The sequence below is a fragment of the Cupressus sempervirens genome, chromosome 6 (assembly GCF_028749045.1).
Source record: "Cupressus sempervirens isolate cs-2001-9-10 chromosome 6, ASM2874904v1, whole genome shotgun sequence".
NCBI lineage: Eukaryota > Viridiplantae > Streptophyta > Pinopsida > Cupressales > Cupressaceae > Cupressus > Cupressus sempervirens.
Genome location: NC_143123.1, coordinates 88,602,425 through 88,620,615, shown reverse-complemented (window position 1 = coordinate 88,620,615; position 18,191 = coordinate 88,602,425). Strand labels below are relative to the sequence as shown.

At 34.1% G+C, this 18,191-nt stretch overlaps 1 protein-coding gene and 1 long non-coding RNA gene across 6 annotated transcripts in view; both read left to right on the top strand.

Moving 5' to 3' along the window:
- EDD1 (glycine-tRNA ligase) overlaps positions 1–18,191 on the top strand; it is a 426,585-nt gene that overhangs the window by 148,990 nt on the left and 259,404 nt on the right. For all 5 annotated transcript variants that reach the window (XM_089786876.1, XM_089786879.1, XM_089786878.1 and 2 more), the window contains 3 exons: positions 105–187; positions 8,967–9,015; positions 14,282–14,344. In XM_089786876.1, coding sequence (XP_089643002.1) covers positions 105–187; positions 8,967–9,015; positions 14,282–14,344 — 195 coding nt within the window. The remainder of the gene's footprint in view (positions 1–104; positions 188–8,966; positions 9,016–14,281; positions 14,345–18,191) is intronic.
- Positions 1,381–3,823, top strand: LOC149551327 (uncharacterized). The gene is made up of 3 exons (XR_016352730.1): positions 1,381–3,243; positions 3,369–3,653; positions 3,785–3,823. It is a non-coding gene; the product is annotated as an uncharacterized LOC149551327 (long non-coding RNA).

Below are 18,191 nucleotides of genomic sequence, written 5' to 3'. Positions count from 1 at the left end.
TTTCAATCAATGATGCTTTATCCATTTGTTGGTATCAAAGATTTATATGTTCTTTTTAATGTGGAAGCACTCTGAGTCAGTTATTGTCCATTTGTTGTTTGTAGACTTATTTTAGCAGACCAATAAGATGGATTCTAGCTTTGCATGGTGATGTAGTGGTTCCATTTACCTATGCAGGCATCTTGAGGTGAGCATTCATTTCTGGAGCAGTTATTAGTTTTGAACTGTAACTATGTATGTTTTTGGGTGTTCAGAATAATTTTAGATAAGCTTTTTAGGAGGGTATTAGGAATTTCTGTGCTATTTTTAGTGACCTTCTTTGAGAACTGTAGAACACCAATTGTTAAAAAGGTAAGGTTTACTTGTCCAGATCATAACTTGTAGCTAATTAAGAAACAACACAGCTTCTTCATCCTTTCATCTTCTTCCATTTGTCTTTGCATGATCAATGCAATTTTAGACTTAGGTTCTTTTTTGAATTAAAATAAAATAACTAGGTGCAACTTCCCTTGATAACAAATAGTGAGGATTTGATGGTGGAAAAGATATAGTCATAAAATAATGAAAGTATTACTACCATGTGATCCTATTTGGGGTCTTGTCCCCTAGATCCTCACAAGGGCTACTACTCTTGTCTCAACTACGGGCTCCTCCCAATGAAGGGTGCTCCCCTTAATACCATGAACATGCAACAAAAAATAGAGAAACACCAATAATTTTGCCAGAATTGGAAATGGGCTTCTTATTATTTTAAAAAGTATGGAATTACAATATTCAATAAGACAAATTTGTGAACCACCACTCAAAACTGCAATTGTGGCCAGTAATAATTCTCATTATCCAAAGCAATGGTTTTGTCGGGAGCAAAATGACCATCCAATCTGTTACATCCCAATTTTTGACTTAGCTTGAAATATAGCCGTTGAGGTTCACATGAAGTTAGTTGGTAGTTTAAGTTGATATAATCTGGCGAATTGGTAAGATAGTTGGTCATTATGATTTTCAAGTGAAAATGACATGTTAGATGATCATTAATTCATGGAATTAAGATGAAAGGTTAACTGATATGATTATTTATAATTTATAATTTAATTATAGAGAAATTCGTTGCAGGGAGCATGTCGAAGGGGTAGAAGCATTGTTAGAAAAGAATTTGGCAGGGCATCACCATCACTAGCAAATGGGTAAAGGACCTAGTGATTTGAAATAGGATACATCTGTGAAATTGCATGAGTTATTTAAATAAATAATTTAAATAAAATAATTGAGTTTAAAAATAAAATGTATCTTAAAAGATTTTAGTTTATCCTTCATTAAATTATTATTTTTAATAAATATTTAACTACATGCTTTTAAATATTAAATGTTTTGGCACCATTATCTTTTGATAATTTAATAGTTGTACATTATAATAATGTTCAAATAATAATGATAATATCGATTTTTAAATTTTTTTTTTAATCTTCCAATTCTTTCCAATAGTCAATTTAATAATTAGAACTCCAATGGTCATCTTAGGAATTCAAAAGGATTCTTGTAACTGATGAAGCTGGAGAGTCAGCTTATTCTATATTATGGATTTCTTAATCGTCTTTTGGCATTCAAATTTCTTGACCTTTTCTTCTCCTTAGCAACCGGATATATTACTTGATATCACCAGAGAGGTGGAGCTCTGCTCAAATGCATCAACCAATCACCTTCTTTCAGAAAATTGTCTTTTCTCAACTTAAAATGTTTTCCATATGCCGCGGGTTTGATAGCAGGGTTGGCAAAATTAATCAAGTGCAAGTCGATCTTAGTATTGGTCACTTGCGAGAGAAAATCATTCTCAACCAAGCGACAGCTAAGGTTTCTCAGATATTGCAACGACGAATTCGACTTACTCTCAGAGTTAGTGGTTTGTTTCATTACTATGATTGCCAGTCTCGCATTAGAGTCGACCGTTGTCATTTTAAAGGTGTCAGTAGCTGTTCCTTTTCATGTGCCGTGCGTGTGTCATAATATCTGTTGCTTGGCATCATGGTTCTTGGCATCACTGTTCGTTGGCAGTATCCACGCCATCCCTGAGACTTTAGTGCAAGCTTGAGATGATTCTCGTGTTGATGCCCAGTGTATTGGATGAGTAGAAATGTTTCAGAGATGTTGCTCTGTGTCTGGGCAGGTATGTCATTATTCTGTGTATTATCATTTTTGTGTGTTAAATATCTTAAGCTAGAAATTCTCTCTATATTTTGTATCATGTATTTTCTGGCTTTATGGATGAACTACAGTATTGTGAGTCTATGTTATTGAAACATCCAGTTGGATATTAGTTACAAGATTTTAGGTCACTAAATAGGTTCATATCATTGATTGTTCCTTAATCCATAAACTGTCTCAAAATGATGAATGGTAATGCTATGAAGTTTAGAATCTAAAATTCTTCCATTTATACTCAATCTGGTGATGAATAAGAAATCATGAAAAATCCAATGTAATGGAACTAATATAAACACAGACTGAAATATGGTGAACAGTATTTGATTTCTAGTTATTGGAAATTGTTCTTATTTCGTAGATGATTCTTAATTCATAAAAGCGTACCAGTTATTCATATAAGAGATTGAAGTGCAATGTAAGCTGCGAGCAATTATATTTAGCTTAGGAAGTTATACATTCATTCATGCCATACAAAGATGAAAATATTATCAATAAACCCAAACACAATGAAATTCACCAGACGTTATGATGAAGTGGTGGAATTAATTAATTAAGACATTCAAATTGAGATCTTTAAAGAACATAATTATGTAATCACAGTTAGTGAAATGCTGGTAGCATGTAAAAATTGGCAGAACCAGTTGTATGAGAATTCCAAACACTTGGGACTCACCCGACTGTGTAGCCAAGAAAATGGATGACGAGGTGAGAGAAAGGAAAATTACAACAACATGAAATAGTAATTAGTTATGACATTTCAATGTTATCATTTAAATATGAATTAATAGCTCATGCACATTCTTTCTATTCTGATCTCCTACCTCCAAGTCGTATGGCGTGTTGTATACCATGATGTCCAGTGGATGGTAAGATGTACCCCGTCGATTCTGGGTAGGGAGGGCCTTTCTTGTTAGAGATCGTGTGGGGACAAGTTGTGGTCCGAGGTTGGGTGGTAAAGCCCCTGGCAATGTTTCACCTCTCTCAAGATATCAGATATGCGTCAAACAGAGATAAGCCATGAAATCAATTGTCTATCGGAAACAGGTATTATCATTTTTGTTTATGAGAAGATAAGATTAAATTGAGGTATTTCATTGTTATCATCATTTTACTTCATATAAATGAATATTGAATATAAGTAATTATCTAATTTTGAGAAATTGTCACAGATAAACAATTGGAAGGAAAAGAAATCCGAAGCCCTAATTGATTGTGCGACAGCTGGAACCTTCATTGATATGGTGGTATTGGAAGCCCTAACTGAATCCGTGGTATCGAAAACCCTAGTTGAATCCGTGGTTGCGGAAGCCCTAAATTGAATCCATCGTCGCGGAAACCCTAGATAAATCCATTGTCGCGGAAGCCCTAAATTGAATCCGTGATCGCGGAAGCCCTAAGTGGTAAAGCAGTATCAAAAACCCTAAATAAATTGATGGTAATTGATGCCCTAATTGGTAAGATGTTATGCGATGCCCTAATTTAAGTTATATTGGTATTTAGTGGTATTCATCAAATGATTTTTGAGTTAGCAGTTGATTTGAGAAATTGTTATAGTATATTTGTGGACTAACCTGGGTGGTTGCAGAAGCATACTTCGAAGAATTTCAGTCTTAGTTTTTCCGAGGTATGTGATCTCAATTTCTGAAGTAATTTCATTAATAGGTATTTCAAGTATTTAGTTAAGAAATTTTGTTTAACTGACTTTAACGGTAAATCTTCTTCACATGAACATGAATGATGTAACAACCTTCTTATGAAGTCGAAGCTAAAACTATATTCAATGCTTATGATAGATGTTAAAATTAGACCCGGGAAAACCAGTTGTTACACAATCCTCCACTATGCTTTTCCTTGATGAGCTTTTCTCTCATAGAATTCCTTGGAATACATAGTTGACCTCCTTTGATAGCATTCCATCTTGGATGATGAAATCCAACCACTTTGTCTTGTCAAGGGTAATCAAGTTTTGTATAAGCTTTCCAAGCTTCACCAAAATTAATATCTTCTGGATACAAACTCTTGTGTTACTTGAGCCCAACTACTTCAATTTGCATCTCTATCAGCAAAAGTTGTCTCTTGATTAGAGCATTTGCAGCTAGTTAGATTTCCCATGCCTGTGTTTCAAAACAAATGCGTAACTGTGCAAAAATTCAACGCACTTCAAATGCCTTTGATTCAACTTTCCTTGACTATTCAAATATTGCAAAGCTTGATGATCAGTATATAAAAAAAACTCCTTAGGAAGAAGATAGTGTCTTCACTTCTTCAATGCTTGAACTATAGCATAAAAATCTTGATCATAAGCAAAATATTTTCTTTTGGAATCATTTAGCTTCTCATTGAAATAAAAACAAGTATACCTTCTTGGCTTAAAACAACTCCGATTGCTGTACCACTAGTATGACAGTCTACTTGAAACACCTTGTTAAATTTTGGAAGTGTTAAAACAAGTTGTTTTGTAATTTTCTATTTTAACAAATTAAAGCTTTTTACTGCTCATGTAGTCCACTTGAAGTCTTTTCTCTCTCGTCTCATTGTTTCAATCAAGGGTCCACAAATACTGCTAAAACTCTTGATAAACTTTCTGTAAAAACTAACCAATCCATAAAAAGTACTTACCTCAGTAGCACTTCTTGGAGGAGGCCATTCAAAGATAGCTTTCACTTTCTTTGGGTCCATTTTTAGATCTTTTGCTGAAACTACAAATCCCAGATTCATTAACTATTTCACAAAACTACACTTCTTCAAATTAATCAACAATTTTTCTTCCCTCAGTTAAACTACCTTATGAATATGCATTATATGCTCCTCCAATGTCTTACTAAAGATCTGAATATCATCAAGGTAAACAATGAAAAACTTAGCTTAAAATTCTTTCAGTACCTCATTCATGAGCCGGATGAGTGTTTGGTGCATTGGTTATCCAAAAAGTCATGACTAACTACTCATACAATCCTTCCTTTGTTTTGAAGGCAGCCTTCCATTCATCTCTTTCTCTGATCCAAATCTGATGATATCCACTGTTCAGGTCTATCTTTGTAAAATACATAGCTCCACTCAAACAGTCCGTAATATCATCCATCCATGGCAATAGAAATCTGTACTTGATTATGATCTTGTTGATAGCCCTGAAAAGTGATATCTGCGCACATCTTCCATTCTCCATTCTTCTTTGGTTCTAATACTACTGGTACAACACATGGACTCAGTCTCTCTCGAATCAAACCCTTCTGCAACAACCCCTATATTTGTCAGTTCAATTCTTCACTTTCAGATGGTTTCATTCTGCATGCTGCCTTTTTGGCGAAATGGTTGTTCGAATCAAGTCCATTTGATGACTGATCTTCCTCACTGGTGGTAATCCATTAGGCACATCATCAAACACAATATCCTGAAACTCATCCAACAAATCTGCAACTTTTGTAGGTATGTCTTCTACTTCCTTACTAGCTTAAATGATTATAGCGAAACACATATGCTCATGCCTCATACTTTCTAGGAACTTTTTTCCATTAACAAAACTTATTTTGGTAGTACTACATACCTTTTCCTCTACGTCTTTCAATGGCTTTAGCTTATGTCGCACTCCATCCTTTGTCAGGGAATAGGTATTTGCACAACCATTATGTACAACACGCCTGTCAAACTGCCACGACCTACCTAGCAACATATGACATGCATCCATAGGTATGATATGACATAGTATCTTATCATGGTAGCTTCCAATTTTGAACTTCACTAGGCACTGTTCATTGACCGTGACTTTATGGTCATCTTGCACCTAGGCAATACGGTATGGGTTTGGGTGTTTGTGCCTCTTGAGCTTTAACTTAGTGATTAGCTCCTTTGACACCAAATCGTTAGTGATTCCACCATCAATTATCACATCACAACACTTATCCTCACACTTGCACCGGATGCAAAACAAGCTCCTCCTTCGATAAGGTTCATTCTCATCACTCATTAGGACTCTTCTATTAACTAGGACTTTTCTTTCAGCATCTTCAAAATGTAATGATTTGGCATCTTCATCCACACGTGCAACTTTGGCTTGGCCTTCAGTTCTCCTATTTGTCCTTCCTTGGCATTGAGGACATTCAAATGCTTTATAACCTTCTTCCTTGTAGTGAAAACATGGTCTACGAAAGCCACCTCTCCTAGGCCCTTGTCCCATTCCTCTTTGATCCCTATTAGTTTGATTATAGAAATGATTGAAATTGTTTCCTCTCTTATTTTGATTGCAACTGCTCACACCATCCTTCTTTTGATCTTCATTTCGGCCATCATAATACCATCTGCGAAACCTTCCACTACGGCCTCTTCCGCTTTGTCCACTCTCAAAATTCTTGTTCAACTTTTCCTCTACTCTTAGGGAAAACTAGCATGCCTCTTTAATATTGCTCATTCTAACCAAACTCAACTCCTAATTACTTGGCCTCAATCTGTTAAGGTAAAGGGTGATTGTTTCCTTGCCAACTTTTGCATGCTCTGTTTTGATGAGGACTCAGTAGAACTCTTCTGTATACTCTTGACCAAATCTTCTCGCTTGCTTCAAACCTTGCATTTTCTTTAGTAGATCAAGCTCATAGTGAACCAGAATAATTGTTGCTTCAATTTATCCACCTATCGATCCCATCTCGTGATTTTCTCCTTTCCTCGTCTATTTCGCTCCACTTGAATCTCTTGCCACCAAATCTTCGCACGACCCTTCAGTTTGGCCATTACAAACTTGACCTTATCAGGATCCTCAAGATGTTCATACTCAAAATATTCTTTTAGTTCATTGATCCAGTCAATTAATTCCTCTAGGTTAAGATTTCCCAAAAATTTGAGAACCTGAAATTTAGATATTTTCCCAATCTTGGAAATATCCTTCTTGGTTCAAAACCTTTCTTCCTTTTGGTTCAAAACTTCACCTTCTTCCCGCTCTCCATTTCCTTCTCTTTCATCCTCACTCTCATCTCTTACAACAAGATTTATCCCTCGACGAATCTCTTCTTGCAATGCTTGCAATTGTCTCTGTAGGTCTCTAAAACCCTTAGGTGTCACTCCTCTAGCTCTTTTGCCATGTTCTCTTGATCGAGGCATTTTCACGCTTATCGTTGGAACCCTAAACTAGAGTCTTGCTGCAAACTGCCTCACAGTTGATGATCTGTCTACACACTTAGGAACTTCTGCTCTGATACCACTTGATGAAAGGTACTCCCCTTAATAGCACAAACACACAACAAAAAATAGAGAAACAACAATAATTTTGCAAGAATTGGAAATGGGCTTCTTATATCCTCAAAAGTATAGAATTACAACATTCAAAAATACAATATGTGAAGCCACATGGGTGCCTTCCTTACAATATTTAGAAAGACAAATCTGCAAACTACCGCTTAGAACTTCCCTAGACAACCTATGGGTCTTTCTTATATTGGCATTTTCCATCACCCGGGAAGGTTCTAGACACTCAGCCCTAACTCTTGAGGCCAGAAAACCTAAAATTATATTATTTAATTACATTTTATTACATAGGATCGACTCAAGATAATTTACAAATTACATTTGTGGGTAGCCCAACTTTTGGAGACCCTAACTTACAAACTGTTGACCCGATCAGCTATTATATCCCCTTTTCGGAAACAATTGTTGTTATACGATGACTGAATGCTCAAGCATCCATTAGGCAAGGTTTGACCTCGTTTAAGAGCCATTAAGGCCTTTAAAACCGAGCTTGAATTTTATACCAATAATTCATACAAAAAATTTGTAATAACTTCACTAATACTTATGATATGTCAATGAAACTTGTTTGATAGTTTGATATATATAAAATGAACCTCCACCAATGAAATTTAAACATTTTGAGCTCACGTGACCAACTTAGTAAAAATTGTAAGCTTCCACAAATAACAACTCTGCACTGAAGCAACTGCTATTGAAAACAGAAAGAGAAATATTTTTGGGTGACGCAAGATTGCTCTTACACCTAGGATGCTCTTGCAGGACCTCCCCAAATTCCTCCCAATGCTTGTCTGCAAATCAAGGTCCTTGGTTCCCATGTCCTTGTTGCTGCTTTCCAAAACTTCTTGAAACTGCAATTTTTTTTTTTTTTTTTCTTCGTTTGATTGCCATGCAAATCGTCTGCTTCCTTGGGAACATTGATTAACACATCCTATAGATAAATCATTTCTGGCAAAATGTAGCTACAAACATTTCTTATCCTTTTGTAGATTTTCTTTAGATTAAAAAGTGTTTTTTTTTTCCGACTTGAAAGTTAATGGTCTACATCTCTATGTGCTTATCTTAGAATTGTCTTAAAATTCTTTTAGGAATAGTCTAAGTAATGTAATATACATCTTTTCTGATTATGATCTCAGTGCTAGTTATAATGTCAATTGAAGTGGTTTGGAAAATGTGTTGCAAATATTGGTATTTTTTAGAAAACAACATTCCAAGCTCTACATCTTGCAGAATCTCATTGATGTCAATTCTCAATATAATTACATGTTTCATTTCAGGTTCACTATATGTGTATAACTAATTGTTTTTCTGACCTTGCCAAATAAATATTACTTGAAGTATTTCAGGGAAAAACATGTCCCTTTTATGTTAAAGTAGATTTACTGAAACATTCTTAAGTAGTTTCATAAGCAGGTATTTTATTGTAATTTTCCTAACATCCTCACATAATAAAGCACACAAGCTTTGGTGTTTTATTGAATATCTGCTACACTTAATCATAAACATATAATAATTTCTTTCCTCTTGATGTTTAGTGGAAGATTATCACACGGTCTTCGAATGTCTTCATCGCCTATTATTGAGGTAATAATTTCTGTTTTTACATTATGAGACAATGAAATGTTTATTAGATAAGTTTTTTTTAATGATTGATTTTTTTAACAATTATTATATTGAGCTAAGGCTGAATCCTTTTGATTAAAGTTAAGAAAATCAGACTCAACAACTTTGCAAAAACTAGGCAGCTGAAAAAGCCTAAATTTTCATTATTGCTTAAGTTTTATTATTATTTTTGACAAAATGCAGTAAAAAAATTGAATTTGTAATAATAATAAACATGCAAAAGTTGAAGTTATAGAGGCCATAGGTAGTTTTTCCTTAATTTATAGATATACATAAAAAGTGTTCAGTTCACATCATAGTGTTATATAACTATCCATATTAATGTTTTATAAATTGCATACCTGCAAAACATGGGCTGAAAAAAAATCATTTTTTTGTGTATGCTCCATTGAGTTTTAGGGATGGGAATGTTTTAGGGAACAGGGATGTGTTCTAGTACGGGGATGATTCAGGGCTAATTCTTAGGGGATGACAAGGGACAACTTAAAAAAAACAGGGGAGTTTTTATATATAGAGAGATTTCAAATATGCATATCATAAAATTGGTAATCCATTTACCATAGACATTTTAGAAGCTCAATACGTAGAAAATTTAAATAATCCAAATACTTTCATTGTAAAAATATGGCACACTAATAATAAAATCCCCTAAAGGCTTCAAGTTTCATGCAAGAAATGACATAAAATATTGAAAGGTAACAATAGACATCCTATTATAAGTCTATAACTAACATACTAAACAGTAAACAATAACATAAAAGTCCAACTCCATAATCAGTCCACATTAATATTAAAAGGTAAATACTTAAATTAGTAAGCTGTAAACATAGAAATTGGCAATCCATTTTTAGTAGATGGTATGTCTGAGTCTAAATCAAGTTAATTTGATGCCATAATCTCCGCTTTCAACTATTGTCCACTCTTTGACCAGCTGATTTTCCTCTTGCTGCTCTTCTCCTTTGAGAATGTGAAAATAATTTCCTTTTTCTTTTCTTTTTGGTTATTTCATGCTTAGATTATATTTTTGTTTTGTTAAATTTGGTTTGGGTGTTCTTGGAGGCCAGCTAGCCTTTTTCACAAATTGAAAAATGCTTTATTTTTAAACACTAACAGTCCAAAAATGGCTTGAGCCATAGGGGACAGCTAGAAGTCTCTGGGACAGGTAGGAGACTCCTAGCTATCCCTTAGCCATCCCTTAGCCATCCCGGGGACTTCTAGCTGCACCCCCATACCCTGATGCTCTCAAAGTGGCATTTCTGAAACATCCCCTTTTTCGGAAACAAATGGACAAATTTGGGGACAGGGAATTCCCATCCTTGTGTCCCTATACTGTCCCCAAGAGAGGTGTGGGGGAAATTTGGTAGGGGATGCGTCCCCATGGAGCGTATTTGTTTTGGTTTTAAAAATATAGTACAAGTTTTTGGGGAAGAGTTCCTAGTGGGGTTGCATTGCAGCATCCTTAGTGCATCTCTTCTTGTAATACATATTGCGATCTAGTGGCAGTTTTTGTTGCCAAACCCAAAAAGGTCATAAGATAACATGCCCACCTTCATGATGAAATCCATTTGTCAAATGCAGCTTAAGAATTCTTAAAATTGCACAAATATGTTTGCATTGGTCAGATTTCTTAAAAAAGAACTTTCACATTTTTACTGCATTTAGGGAGTCCAAACTGTGTCCTTGTAAGTACCCACGCCAATTCTACACTGTGGATCCAAGAAGTATGACCATGCAAATAAGCCAGTTTGAGGTCAAGTAACACAGTGCAGAAAAATCACTCTAGCACTTTGTGAGTTTTAAATCTATTCTTTTGATCATACGGATTATAAATTTTTAGTAAAACGAATATGCATGCCTCTCTAAGTATCTTGAGCCACAGTCTTGAAGTGAGAAAGGTTTTTGATGCACTTGAGATAATTCATATAGTTAATGAATTGCATCCTACTTATTTCACTTTTTTTTGTGCTAAAAATTGAGGATAAAATAAAATGCACTGCATATCTGAAGTTGTCAAGGAAAAGCTGTCATATAATCAAAATAAAGATGTCGTTGTTTCATGATTGGTTTAGAGTCTCATTAAATATAGACTTTCCTGTATACTGCATATTCTTTCAAACATTGAGTAAATGAAGTTTGCTGAGGTTTGACGACATTAGTGTGCACACTCTGATTGCTTACTAAATATCTTCCGCTGTTTGAATATTTTTTTGAAAGGTTTTATTTTCTCTATTTTTTTTTTTGTTTTTGAAAACTTCAAAATCTTTTGTGGTTTTTCTCAGTAAATATAGGTTTTCCTGTACTGCATATTCTTCCAAACATTAAGTAAATGGAGTTTGCTGAGCTTTGACAACATTAGTGTGCATACTCTGATTGGTAACTGAAATATGTACTGCTGTTCTGGATTTTTTTTTTGAAAGTTTTGTTTTTGGTCTTTTTTTTAATTTTAGTTTTGCAATTTTTCAATTTTTAGTGTTTTTTCATATGTTGAAATAAATGCAGGAATATAACAAGGAACACTTCTGAATGCTAACCAAATAAACAACTTAACAAATGTACTTTTTTTTCGATTGCAATGAATGTATTTTTGAATATACCCTATTTTCAACATCTTATGCCGGTAAACATTCATCAGCATATGATAACAGCAGACCTGATATCATTCATTTAACAGCAGCAGTCAACATCTCATAGTTCTGGAAGTGCAGTAATACAGTAATAACCTTAATTTCTCTGAAGGCCTAGGGTTGCCAGGTAATGTAAATCCAAACGTTGAACTGAAAGTTAATAGATTGTTTGTGAAAAGGATTATTGCTGATGGAACTATATATTCTGATTTTTCTGTGGATATCTGATCTGAACCTGCCCTGAAAAGCCATGTTATTGCTTGGGACAATTACCTTGCAGGGAAGAATAGTACGAACTGCCTAGATATGGTGCAGCTAGTAAGAACCAACAATAAAATCCTAACATCTAATTGTTTCTTGCATTTCTCTCATCCTGATGATGGATCACAGAGTGTGATCCGAAACGTTGATGCTAAAAATTGCGCACAAAATCAAATCCAGAAACAAATGCTATTAAAAATGGATTGTGGAAACCTGATAAAATTCATCCTAAGATCTACTGATAATACACTATGAAAACCTGCTATAAAGTGCTTGACAGAACTCTGTAAAATTAATGCCAAAATTTATCGGTTGATGCACCAACAAAACCCCTGGATGGGGCCTTCAGCAAAGTATTCTTGGGTGATCTTCCATAACTGCAAATACTGTTCTCCTTGAGAACTTTCATTCCCAAAGGCCAATCTTCAGCAACTTGCAAAGACTTCTCCATTCTTCTCTTCCAAAATGGTTTTTTGGAACAATCTCCAAATGGGTGCCAAATTTCGTTTTTTTCCCTTCCTCAAAACCCAACACAACCTTTTGGGGTATTTGGCAATTTTAATCAATAAAATTCTCAGTTCTTCTACATTTTAAAATTTTTATTACCTCCTAATGAGCATCCGCCTAGGGGAATTATTAAAGGGACTTTATAAAGTCGCTTTATTATTTAATTACAAAGTCCATATTTAATAAAGTAATTTTAATTTATTTAAATTAAACATTAAAGTTAACTTTATATTAAGTATTTAAATATTTATTCATAACCATTTCTTAATCACTGAAACTGGTATCGGATGCTGAACTTATGGACCACTGGTGATGCTAAAAAATAGTGACATCTCCTAAAAAATAGGAAATTGGCTCTGCTCCCATAAAATGCCACAAATGACCGCCTACAAGGTTCACTATTCTAAGTATTCTTTGGATGGTCCCTGTACAATGTTAATATTACCCGACGGGAACTCTGCTGATAGGTTAATCCTGCTAAAAATAGAAAGTGTCTAGGAAGGGAATATTACTAAGTTACCGATTCGGATGCGGATACAGGAAGTAGATGCGGGAAGCGTGATTTTTTCCTTGGGGGCGAAGGGGGAATGTGGATGCTTATGGATGCATTTGTGTGTGTGTGTGTGTGTATATATATATAGGGAGAGAGAGTATAATATAATTATATTGCTAAATATTATTATTATATATATTGCTAAACATTATATATAATACTACTAAATATTACACATATATAAATATTAAATATATTATATATATTCAAGCGGCTCCCGAGTGCCGATATATACTATCTATAATATATATTATGTAGCTCTTCAGCAATTCTTCTAAACTTTTAAGCAGCTCCCAGGATATATAATATCTATAATATATATTAAGTAGCTCCCATGTGCTATCATGATATCCGCCCTGCACGCATCCTGCCAGCATCCAATGGGCTTCTGGACACACCAAGCATCTGCACGCACCAGCTTCCGCATCCTACGTTGGCCAGGATGAATCGGTAACTTAGGAATATTACAGCAACTTGTAGATCAAATTCCTAGCAAGGGTGTATTATCATTAGATTCATTATGCATCTATAGCTTGCTCACATACCTTTCAAAATGTACATTATCTTTACCTTCACATTCAATGCATCAATGCATTAAATGCATTTCTTATGAAACCTTAATGTATACTAATAGCTGTTAATACCATCCTTCACTTTTCTTTTGTTGCTTCATCGATAAATAAATTATGATTTTTTTTAGTGATTGGACAATATGCAGCAAAGTACAATAGTGTTTTGTGTTGTGTTGTATAAGAAAGGTCAACTAAAATGGAACTTGGGTATTATTTTACCTTATGATATAGAAAATTATCCATTGTTCTACTCCACATCTTCTTTCGAGATTGATCTTTGTAACTTTCTCAAAATAATTCATTGACAGTTGCTTTCTAGCATAATAAGTGTTGTTCTTTTCAGGCAATATAATGAGCATAGAAATCTGTTTGGTTTTTAGTGAGATGTCCAATGACAATCATTTACCTCAATCAAAAATTTAAATCTTATCATTATAATATAAAGCCATATAAAATGAGAATCCATATTGTGGAAAGCTAGCTCCAAGGGAGTTTAGCCTTGCCGATAGACTTACTGGATACCGAGCATAATTAAATCTGTAAGTGGATGAGCTGGTTTTGGATATTCTCTATCTTTATTTTTATCAATTTGTTGTTTTTGTTAATATTATTTATATTTAGGTTGGTTGATATCTAGGTTGGGAAGGAGTGTATTGGGTTGTTACATTTTAGTTTTAGAAGAGTGAAATTTGACATTTTTTCAGTAACAGGTACCTTGTGCGGAAAACTATATGAGCTTGATCATGGATGCTGGGGTTGTATTGAATGTGGAGGTAAGAATTAATCTTTTTCGATTGTATAGTTAGCATATATGTGAATTGACTCAAATATATGTTCCATACTCTCAAGATTTACATAGCTTCTCGAGTTCTACAATCACTCTATGTTGAATTCTTCTATGATATATTTCTTGAGCGCTTGTGTTTGGATGCTTGTTAACAATGCTTTTTTGTGGCATATTTTTGGTTTAGATAATTAATAATATTATAAGTGGTGTGGACAATTTTTAATTTTAAAGCCAACTTAATAATATCTCTATAGGTAAAGTAAAAGGTATTTTAAACACCAATACAACATGAAAGTCTTTTTTGAAAAATAAAAACAATGAAAAGTGATATTATATACTTTTAGGGAAATTCTGGACTCAAGCAACCAATTCGAAAAGGTATTTCAAGGGGATCCCTATCTTCAATTGATCATCATTCAAGTTAACTTTGCATCCAATATTCATATTTGAGCAGTTTGTTCAATCTAGGGCATCCAAGGAGAAAACATTTGGTGTCTTCTGGGTTTGAGAGGGCCAAAAACCTCATAAAATCCACATCTGGGATAAATAATGAAGACCCTTGTCTCCAATATTGGGTGATTCTGAGAATCACAAGTGCACAGATTTGTGGAAGTTTTGAAGTTTGCTACAATGCGTCAACAATGCCGTTACAGTGTTCTAGTAAAATATCATCATGAAAGCATATTTGAAGCCTGAAGGTATCAAATGTTTAGTTTCAGGTTCTTGCTGGGTTTTATACATCAGTAGCAGCTGATTGTGAGTTGCCCTATATGAGCTCCACATTGAGAAAGTAAAATTCAGACTTGGTGCATTTGATCAGTCAAAGAAGTCACTGCATTCATTTCCTCAGTTATCACATAATGTGTCAACAGCTGTGCTATTCTACATTCACAGAAGGAAGGACCCACAGGGTATTCAAGTTCCCAGATGGTACCCTATGCATACACAATACTAATATCTGAAAGTGTTTGGCTTTCTGAATCTTATATAATACTGAAATAAACTAACACTTGTGAGCATGCAGTTCTAAACACAAACCGGAATATTGAAAGAATTAGGGAAACTTATTCTCATATGATAATGACATCTGGAAACGATTTAATAATGGATTTCAAACTGGTGTAGTAGCACATGAATTTAATGTAAAATAGTGAAAGTGCTAAGATCAGCAATAGGAATATGGCTAACCAAATAATTGTTGTATGAGGTCTGAAACATCCTTTTATCAGTAGCTATAACTGTGTTATGCAAATAACAACTAGAAAACTCCTACTGGAAAAATGCTACTTATCCATTGCCACTTATATAGAGGGGCAGCAAGTAAACCCATACCTTACTTGTATATTTTTTACACAACAGTATTATCATTTGGCCTAGGGGAAATAACTTAATTTTGAAAAGGAAGATAATGGTCCAACCTTTCTTGAATTGCTTGCCCTCAAGCCATTGCAAATGTGGATTCTCAAGAACTTTTGCACCTATTCATGTAGCATCTCTGGTCGAGAGGTCTTTTCATGGTACTAGATATTCTGATACTGTTCCACTCCTTGGTTTCTTTTTTTTGAGTCCATTGATAGCTTTTGGTACCAAGATCAATTTCCTTGTACTGTCAAAGGGAGATAGCTTATTGAGTGTATGATATGCTTCTCAAGAGGCTTCTTCAGGCATGAAACATGGAAAACATTGTGCATCTTGCTGCTTTTTGACAATATTAGTTTGTAAACAACTTCCCCGATTCACCTGACAATCTTGTAAGGTCAAAAAATCTTGGTTTCAGTTTCTCAGCTCCATCTCTTGATGAAAGATTACTTGTATGGCTAGAATATTAGGAAAACCAAGTCCGACTTCAAATTATGCCTTTGTCTGGTTCCAACTTGTGTATAATTTAATTTGATTCTAAGCTTGTTGCAGATGATTTAACCAAATCCTGAGCCATCAACGCCTTAATATCAATGAACAAGTGCTTGATCAACAAAGGTTAAGCATCGCATCCATATAGGGCTATGTGTCATTTGCATCATTACATAGTAGTAGAATTGATGTCTTCTTATTCATACATTTGGTTAATTGAAAAGTATGTCTCATTTTTTCACTAGAACATGAGCTATACACTTGTTCAATCTATCATAAGAAGGAAATGTTGCCTTATCCAATTTGACTTGCAGGTGTTTATGAGGTCAATTTGCAGTTTGTCTCTTATTATTTTTCTGTCCGTTTTTGTCCTAAGATTTAAAAAAATTGTGAGTGACATCTCTGCATGTAATGCTGGACCTAGTTTCCTGTATTCATCACAGTAAGCTGCAAAACTGTTTCCTTACTGATTCTGTTGTTTCCCTTTTTTAATTTGTACTTCCCTTTGCAAAAGCATAGGTTGGAAAGGTCTAGATGTAGAACCAATTGCCATTCTATAATTTTTGGTAGTAGTAAATTTACACTTGTAGGAATTTTGGAAGGTCTTAGAGTATTTTAATTTTGCATTCTTTTTAACAATCGAGCCATAAGAGTCATTATCTGTTGTTGTGGCTAACTCATATTAATGATAACACTAGATTAAGAGCCTTTTCCTCATCTATTATAGCTTATTTACTTTAACCACCGATTTCTTTCTTTGATTTCTTCACCATGTTCTTCCAAGTTTCCTCATTCTCTTTCATAATATCTTATTTTTCTGTGACAAGGCTGCATTAGAATTTGTTAATTGAAAACTTATTGGTTGGCATGATCTTTCTTTGATAAATTAATAGTATGTAACAACCTCCTTTTTTAAAATAAAAAAAATTGTATTTTTTTCCAATATTGAGGTAAAAGTTGAATACCAAATAATATTGAAATTGAGAATAGAGATTAAAAAACACACAAACATATATCTATCTATTCTTATAATAGTGCAACTATTATAAATGACTGTTGAAAACTCAAGTATATACGGAATCATATTGTCCAATTACAAAACTGATTATTTTGCTATATTATTGGTTTGGCCCATGGGCACTCATTAATGGATTGTTGTTAAGGTGCAACGAAAATGAATGGTTCTCTACTGTAATGCTAGCAGTTGATGTTGGTATGGGGAATGACATTGCTTGAGATCTTCTCTTTGTTAAATGATGATTTTCTTTTCAATTCTATCACTTTATTTACTTGTCCTTGCTATTCAATATATGCTAGCACTTGCTTTGACAGCATAGTTACACCATTATTTCCAAGACAAGCTTTGATGCGTTGTTTGGGAATGCCAGGTACATGATCTTTCACTTGACTGTATGAACTTGGATACCTAACAGTAACACTGCATCCAATGTGAATCCAGACTCAGCCATCTAGAATCAAGTTTATCATATCAACATACTTCTAAAGAGGAGAATTTGGGCCTATTTTGGAGTGGTGTCAACCCCAACAAGTTTTAGAAACAATAGATTCAAACCAAATAAATATAAACTTGACAAGTTTAATATTCTAAACATAGTGATCAATTTGTAGAAAAATGAAAGAAAAACAAGAGATTTTTTTTTGAAAAATAAAAATTTAATGGAAGAACACAATAGGAAAAAAAAGCTTACCTCTGTTTAAAAATATATCCTATGGTTTTTAATCAGTAAATGAGCAATTTTGCCTGTGTAGTACTAGTAATGCAGCCATTTTGGAATGACAAGTAAGAACAGAAGTTTATAAAACCAAATGGTATTTATCCTTTTCAATCAGAACGAGATAAAATAAGCTGGTTTTATAAAACTTATCAAGTGCTCTAGATGAGAATTTTAGGACTAGGGATTAATTTTAGTGTGTCATTTGTAAATGTTAGTGGATCTCTGATAGAGATCAGTTGTATTGAA